General features: G+C 38.9%; 1 protein-coding gene across 1 annotated transcript in view; it reads left to right on the forward strand.

Annotated features, from left to right (window-relative positions):
* The window catches only part of PLEKHA5 (pleckstrin homology domain containing A5), a 164,749-nt gene extending 156,389 nt beyond the window's left edge, over positions 1-8,360 (forward strand). Inside the window, exons 26-29 of the mRNA XM_041398703.1 lie at positions 246-367; positions 1,120-1,265; positions 2,376-2,460; positions 5,420-8,360. Coding sequence (XP_041254637.1) covers positions 246-367; positions 1,120-1,265; positions 2,376-2,460; positions 5,420-5,438 — 372 coding nt within the window. The 3' untranslated portion in view covers positions 5,439-8,360. The remainder of the gene's footprint in view (positions 1-245; positions 368-1,119; positions 1,266-2,375; positions 2,461-5,419) is intronic.
* The last annotated feature ends 407 nt before the right edge of the window (positions 8,361-8,767 follow it).

Genomic DNA, 8,767 nt, shown 5'->3' on the forward strand with positions numbered 1-8,767 from the left:
TTCAGAGAAGTTCTGGAAGTTATTAAGGCAAACCCTGCCCCTGGCCTCTGGTATAAGTTTTAGGATAACTCTATTAACCTGCATGGTATTGATAAAAATTTCTTAAGTTATGTAATTCTGAGTTACTAAGTATACATGATGGCAAAATTTGTCTGTTAATAAAACTGTTTCCTGGTACTGTATTTCTTATCTGCCACTTAGTGTGTGTTACAGCTTTTTGTTTCATGATTTCAATTTTTTTATAGCTGTCAAAAACTGATGATCTTTTATCAGATGCACATGTTGCATCTGACTCAAAAGAAGGGAGTAATGAAGAGAAAGCAGAAAAGAAAAATAAATTGGAAGAAACACATGATGGTGATACAAGGTAAAAATCAAACAAGATGTTCAGAGACTATTTTAGACTTGCATGCTGTATTTATTAGCTGAGTGGACCAAGCAATTGCCATAAATACTGAAAAGGTTTATTTATATGGTTTTGAGAGGTTTATATATAGGGAAATCTAGTGAGAGGCTTGAGTGCTGCAGGGGTTCAGAGTTGGTGACTTGGTGGGAGAAACAATATTTATTTTCAAGTGTTATCCCAGTTATAAACAGAATACATTCATAATCCTTGTCTTGGCCTCCAAAATGTGTTTAATAATGTCACTTCAATCTTTGTATCAATTTATTATGAACACTCCAGCCAGTGCTTGCATAGCATGGTCTTTATTGCTGATTAATTTAGGAGAAAACTCAAGATCTTGTTGTACATCTCCTGCTTTAATTTTTACCTCACTGCTTTGCAGCATTGCAGAATTAGAGGGACATTACATCTTGGATATTTCTCTCTCACAATTCCTAGCTTTGGTGTAGGTTGCACTGCAGGTCCTAAGTGAGATCTCACATTAGGTCATAACTTTGTCTCAGGATCCTGCAGCAGTAGGAAAGGAATTCAATCCCAGGTGCTTTTTTAAAAGAAGGGTTTCAAAATGCCTGCTTAATTTATGCTACCCAGACTTGCAAGCTGCCACTTTTTTTCTGTTAACAGGAGAAAATTAAATTATAGTTCCTATACTTAGTGGTTAACACCTGAAATTAAGTTGGAGCAGGCTCTAAATGCTGTGTTTTTTAAAGCAGCTTGCAGAGTGTGACCACAGTTGCAAACCACAAACCCAAAAGCAGCTCAGAAGAAAGTGAAATACTCAGTGTTCAAGAACAAGAAGGGATTGTGTCTTCATTTGAATTAGCAGCACAGTCTTCAAAAGGAAATCAGGCAGCAGCAGGTATGGAAAAGAGTTTGACTGAAGCTTACAACTTATCCAGTACATATGTAAAACTTTATTTCATTTTCATTGTGTCTTTTGATGCTCTGAAACCCTTGTGAATTGAAAATGCTGAGCTAGTCTACATGTGAAGTGTACAGTTTTATAATGCACAGAAAAATAGTTTCCCAGTGGACAGCTACACAAACTCCATTTTTCTGAGGTTTTAATATAGCTTTTATAGTTGCTAATTCAGAGATTTAAATAACTGTTGCCAGAAATTGAGTCATGCTGTAGTTGGTTGGAGCAGATCCTTCCTTTTTCATCTCAGTCCTGGCTATGTGTAGACTTTTTACCATTACTCCCTGCTGCTGAGTGACCTTAGATATACCCAAAATTGTGGAATTATTGAGAGTTTCCAATATTTTAAAGTAGCAAGTAAAAGACCCCAGTTTGGCCATGTTTTGAGGAGTAAGAAAGATGAAGAAAACAGAAAACAGCGATCTGCTAGTACAATGACTGGTGGTGGACTATTTTGCAAGAAGAGAAGAGTGGAATAAAGCAAAACTGGGTGCAAAGAAGGAAAAAAAAGGAAGGAGTGAGTAGGGAAGGAGGAAGGGAGAAGATAGACTTGAAGACATTATTTGGTGATGGGAATGGTTAAGTAAGCCAAATGGTTCAACTTATGGATATAAAAGGTGATCTGGACCTTTGTAGTGCAGTCAGCAATCCTTTCTGTGACTTGATAATCAAAACCAGAACTTGTGTGTGCATTTTGCACTGCTCAGCAGAATGGGAACACTTAGTTCATCTGAGCTGGGATATGAAGGTGGATCTGGGCCTATCCCAAATACTTAAATTTTACTCTTTTTTTTTCCCCCTCTCTTTCTTGGCGACATAAAACGTCAGCATTCCTGTGTTTGCTGTTCTGCTAGTTATTTCTAAGCCTGATTAAGGATCAGCTGTGCTCTCCCTTGATTTTGTGCTGATCAGATTTTAAGCCTTTACTTGTGTAGCTTTCATTTGTTTCTGCTTATATTTGCTACAGCTTGAAATGGTGCTTTTTCAAGCTGATCTTTATTATGGCTTCTGTAACTTGTATTCTTCTTTCTTTTGCTGTATGACTGGCAGTGAAAAGTTTGCCTTCCTCACCAGAATCATCCTTGTCACCAGCTCCATCCACACAGACCCAGCTCACAGAAGGATCCCATTTCATGTGTGTATAGTTACAGAGAAGTACGTGCTTTCTTTCCCACCTCTCCTCTTCCTGATATTCTTCCAGCTGATTTGTGTGCTGTTGTTTCTGTGAGAAACATCTGATGTTCAGCAAGACAGGGTCACCTGCGATGTTGAATAGAAATGAGCCAGAAAAGAAATAAATTTGTGTATTGATTTGCTTGCAAGGAGTGCATTCTCTGTCCAGCTACAAAGAGAAAGGGCTAATTAGTTTATCAAGGGCTAATTGGTTTATCAAGCATGTTCTCCACAACTGGCAGGGTAATAGCCTTGGAATTAACAGCCTGAGCTGCTCCAAAACAGGGAGTTAAGGCTTGAGCATCACTGCACAGGTGCCCATGAGTCTTGGTGCTTCATCCATGGGCAAAAGGGGCAGCCAGAGCTCAGAGCTGGGGATGCACAGGAGGGACTGGGCTGATGGCCTGGAGAATTCATGGCTTAAGACATGGAAACAACAATTACAAACTTTTGTTTTTCCTTTCTTTCTATGGAGAAAGCCCTACACAGCTGCTCTTCCCTGCCATAGTGGGTGATTGCTTCTAGGAATCAAGTTAGAAAGCATGAGTTAGGCTAGGTTTGCATTTTCTACCTGTGGTGTCACCCACTTAATGAATGACAAAGGAAATATAAAGTGTGTGCTTGTTTTGTTTGGGCAGGTGTTCAACAAAATTAGTAGGATATAGTCTGAATGCTTCAGCATTTAAATCAGTCCACATTTCTTTGTTGTCAGGAAGCGTCTGTTTAAATAAATTTTCTACTTTGTTTCAGTGGCAATGTTAAATGCCACAGCTAATGTAACTTAAGAAAGCTTTAAAATCAAGAATGATTTAAAATTGAGACATTTTAAGTCATTTAGTATGAAGAGAGCTGAAAATGCATTTTTTAAAATTTACTGTCTGAGTCTCAATCACCAAGGTTTCATTTTAGCAAAATTAGACTTCTAAGGCATCACAGAGACCTTTCTCATATGAACTAAGGGCAAGAAACTGTTTATACTCCTTAAAAAAAAAGGAAAATTATTAAAATATTATTAAATTATTTTCTCCTTTTGAGAAAGTTGAAAATGCCATCTTCACATTCAGTCCTGACACTGCTCCTGCCTTCCTGATGGGTGTGATCTGCCATGATTAGATTTAGCTTGAATTCTTGTACTTTTATTCAAAATGTTTATTACAGAACTATTTAAAAAAATGAGTGGGACTTTCCTTCTGGGAATACTGTTAATGCTTTTCAGGTTCACTATATAAACATAAATATATGTATACATATTTTATAAATAAATTTATAAATATAAATCTTTCTATTTTATATAAATATACTGTAAAAATATGTACACATTTATCATGCATCTCTTTTTTAAACAGGACAAACATTCCCCCATCAGCTGAGGTTTGGGTCAGTAATGAAAGTGAAGCTGCACTGCTGGATTCTGTCTGTAGGCACAGGGCACCTGTCAGGAAGGGGGGAGCAACCAGAAATCTGTCACCAATTGCATTAAGCTGCTCTCAGCTCAGAAAATTCATTTCCTTTAGGATTTATGCTGAATAAAATAGGAATTAGTAGGAAAAGGCTTGGCCCCCTTGCTGAGGTGTATCCCCACAGCCAGTTCTGAGATGAAGCATTTCTGTGTTCAGGACAGCTCCACCCCAAAAGCCCCTGAAGAGGCTTTAACTGCTTTAGTTTTATGGCAGAATGGTCCATCTGGAATGGCACTTGTCAGCCTGATTCCATGCTTGCACATGGAATCCTTCCTCTGATGGAGAAAGGATTCCAGAACTTCAGACACATCCCTTGTGGCTGTTCAGGGTTTGGGCTGAGTTGGGAAAAGCACCTACATTCCACATCGCTGCACCTGATGCCTCTGTTGGTTGTTTCCTTGGAGTTCCAAAACAAATTTGTGCCATGAGCTGGGCTTAGCATACAGAGGAGATGGATGGAGCACAGTGCTTACTGCCCTCTACCTTCTGGGGCTGTGTTCCAGTATTCCAGTGCTTTGCTGAGGGATTTTGGCACACCTTTTAACACACAGGAATTCAGCATCCCTGATTTTCAGGAAGCCTTAAGTGGCAAAGGGAACTTCCAGGCTGTAGGATCAGCCCTGGTCATGTGCAACCAAATTTTTCAGGCAACATCTGGAAAATGTATAGTAGATTTCAGGGAATGAAGAGGTAATACCTGTGTTTGGCTTTTACAGTCAATTAGAAAAATGATACTCTTGGCACCATGCCGGGGGAATTTGCCATAGGAAATGGATGGCACAGGATATTGAAGGACTAAGGAGGAACCCCTAACACAAGGCTCCTTTTTTGTCACAGCCCTTACTTTGCAGAGACAAATCTCTGTGTGCACCACCAGCCCTGTTAGATTTTAAGCATTGCATTTGCACTGAGTAATGGGGGGGATAATGAAATTTTATACATCACCTGGGTTCAAAGCTCAGGAACATTTGTACCAATGAACTGTTAAAAGTTATTTATAGAAGTCCTTGCAGCAATTACCAAAATACAGCAAGCTCTGGGTGGGGCATTTGAACTGCACTGCCAGTGCAGTGTAGCAACTCAATAATTCTGCATCCCTCTTCATTTGTGCCTTGCATTTCTCAGACCAGTTAGGATCTTTGCTCTTGTTGCTGGGTTTAGCTGAAGAGCATTTGGAGGTGACTGTATGTAACAGGATAAAACTCTCAGAGTAAACAGACTTTCATTCAAAGTGGTGTCAGTTTGAAAAAAAAGAAATCTTGGCTTTGCTTCTTTCTGTTGAAATATCTTGACAGCAGTATTATTTCATCAGGAAAACAGATTTTGGAAACAACTATTTCTAAGACAGTTAACTATTGCTACGTTGGGGTCAGGAGTTCTTTGCTGTGTTTAATCCCCTGAATTCTTTAGATGATATTCTGTTGCTAAAATGGAGTAACTTAATCTGTGTCTGTCTTGCAGCACTAACGGCTTCTGTTGAAACAATTCATGCCTGAGATGTATGGACCTGACCTATGAAAATATGAGAAGATATTGTACAGTATATTTTAAATCTATGAAATTCATAGTTCTGATGCTTTTGGCCACAGAGCATCGTTTTATCACTTCCTGGAAAATGTTTATTCCAAGAGAGCTTTAAATGGCCCACGTGTACACTCAACAACCTTCAGATTGTTCTCCTGATACCAGCTTGCTGCTACGATTTCCGTGCACATAAAACAAAGGCTCTTTTTTCATGTGCAGCCTACAGTCAAACTTTATTTGCTGTTCTTCAGAATTTAATGTTCTTTTAATGATGGATCATATAAGTTTACTTTTTTTGCTTCTTTTAGATGCATAACTCGGTTAATTTTACATATCACCACTAAACCTTGTTTTACACTTTTTCAACATTACGATTTATTGTTTTAACAATTTATTTGTAAAATTTTTATATATATATACATATAGATATATTTAAAATGTGCCATTTTTATTATTGCTTAGTAAGAGATGTCCTGTTTCTGCTGTAATGATTTCTTGGTCAGGTTGCAATGTCAGCAGTTACTGCCACACTTCTGTCAACATAGACATTAATGTTAGTGGTTCCTTTTTCTTGACTAAAATGGAGTGTAGGTATTTTGAGGTACTGGGCTTTTCCTTCATGGGGTTGGGGTGTGTACAGCAATAAGCAGGTTTTCAATCCAGTACTTAGTTTGTGTACAAATGTAATTATGTTCATTGTGTATATATTATACAATGAGCACATATGATGTAAGTATAAGAAGCCACTTATTATTGTTCAGATACGAATGTTCATATCCCATTTCTTTTATATCATATTAAATAAATGTTGATGTTCTTAAGGACTTGTATGGTTAGTATTTCTTCCAGCAAACAGATGTCACACTGTGTTCCACCTTTTGATGTGGGGAATGCAACAATTCCTACCCCACTGGCAACATCACCTGTCAACCAGAGTAGCAGTGACAGACTCTTAAGAGATCCCAGTCTTCCTCTTCAGGAAAGAATTAAGGCTGCAACACAGAACAAAACAGACAACCTGAGACTGAGATGCAAGAAATACAGGTTCAGCTCCTGGCTCTCCCAGACTTGTGTTGTGGATTCTGGAATAATCACTTAGTCATTCTGCTCCTCCGTTCCCTGCCTGTTTACACGGGAGGTAATAGCCTGTCTTAGTGGGGCGTGGTGAGCAGTAATTCAATATTTGCAAACGCTGATTGCCAGGTTCAGTGGGGTTAAGGAGAGAAGTGTGATGATTCCTGGAGGCTTTGGCGTCTGCATAGCATCTTCCAGAAACTGAAAGAAAACCTGAAATAGTCTGTCAAGTGTTGTCACACTACAGATGTTACCAGCTTTGCTGTTCCAAATGGCACAGCTGCCTGAATTTCCCTGAGACAAAAGAGGGTTAGAAAAGAACTAAGAGAAACAAAAATATTTCAGGGAAAGCTTTTGAATCTAAAGATGTAAAGCTGAGGAATCTTTTGCAGGTTCAGGCAACTGCTGTGTGCTTCAGTGCATGTGTGTGCCATAAGTGGTAAGGCAAGTTTCACAGGAAGGCAGCTGCCAGCTCCTGTTGTGCTTTTTTTTTATCCTACAAATCATATCCTGACCAAGTTAATATTGCTGTTCTAGAAGCTACATCATTCATTGTGCTTTTCCATAGAGGAGTGCCTGATACTGTCCCACATATTGAAATTACTTTACTGTTGCCCCTCACCCCAAGTAGGAATTTGTGTTTGTTGGATTCTTCTGGCACTCCCAGCTCTGCTGCCGGTTCTTCCTGGTGCTCTTTGCCACAGAGATGCAGAGTATGTTGTCTGGCTACCTGTTGTTCTGCCATTTTCTCTGAAAAGTAAGAAAACAGGAATTTTTTTCTAGAATTCAGCAGCAGAGCCTGGAGGGGTCACAGTGGAAGAGGTGGCTGAAGGAGAGATGAATGATGATGCAGGCAGACAGCACTGAGCTGAAAAGTTACCATATCACCCTCTTCTTTTGGAACAGCAGCCCCAAATTAGTGCAAAAACAGGGCAAAGAAGAAGAATGTTTTTATTGCACAACCAAGCAAGGCTTAAGTTCAGTGGCATCCCTGGAACACCTGAGGCAAAGCAGATAGGACACACCCTGTTCTCTCCCTAACCCTCCTAGAGAGAGCTGCTTGCTGTCAAGTTTTGCAATCTCTTTCTGCCCTTGCTGCCAAGAAAAGAATTGCAACGAAAGAATGACTAAGTGATTTTTGGAAATTTATAGGTGTTAGCCTGTGTCTAAAGCAGTTGTTGGTTTGGTGTATCTGCAAGGAATGTGCAGTTTGTAATGGAGCTGGGCAAGGGGGGAGAATGAGCAAGTTTTGCTGATAGAATTGTTGGCAAAGACAGCAAAGGTGAATGATGCAGGAATGTAGTAATGATCATAAACTATAATTTCACTTCCTGTGGGCACTTGCTGCAAAGACTTGGAGTTTCATTGGGTGCTCTATTTTTTTGTCTTATGGAAAAAAATAATAATAAATGTATGGCTTTGTGTTATCACAGAGCATCTACTGTTTCTTACCTCATCAGAATAACTCATCCCAGTGATCGTACTCCTGAGATATAGAAATATCAGAATACTGATACGGTCAGCCTTCAAACATCTATTTTAAGTTTGTATCTAGGATATTTTTATATTTCTGACTGATTGCTTTATTGGCTATTGCACTGACACTTGTATATATGGAACGTGCTTTTTTTTCAAAAGCAGGAGTCCTTAGGAATAATGCAGCACATTCTCTACAGATGTTCATGCTTTTCAGAACCAATTACATCTATTTTTGTCTTTTGTTCACCATTTGCATTGTTCCAAGGCTACTAGAGAATGTGAATCTTTAAAGTCCCTTAATAAAGTGACATTACTCAAAAAGTTATAGCTGGTGTCTTGGCAGTTTTTGTATGTTGTGGACTGGCTCAGAGGGAAAGACCTCACCAGGCAGCTGAAACCCAAACCTTGTTTATGTTATCACTGGGCTGGAAAAAAAAAAAAAAAAAGTAGTCTTCACATTTCCTCAGAAATATGCATCATGTAATGAATCCAATAAGGTTCTATTTTCAGGAAATCAGAAAAAAAAAAACTTGCACCTTTCAATCTAAATCACATTAATTGGATGGTGGTGACAGAATTCTTATCCACCCCATTGGATCCACTGGTTGGACCAGGAGTGCATACATGAAAAACATTAATGAACTACACTGTCAGTAATAGATTTATTAAATTCTCTAGGACTTACACTAGTGGATTAAGTTGTGCCCTGGGTGAGCAAAGCAGCAGAATAGA

This window comes from Onychostruthus taczanowskii, unplaced genomic scaffold (assembly GCF_017590055.1).
Source record: "Onychostruthus taczanowskii isolate IOZ18803 unplaced genomic scaffold, ASM1759005v1 scaffold15, whole genome shotgun sequence".
Taxonomy (NCBI): Eukaryota; Metazoa; Chordata; class Aves; order Passeriformes; family Passeridae; genus Onychostruthus; species Onychostruthus taczanowskii.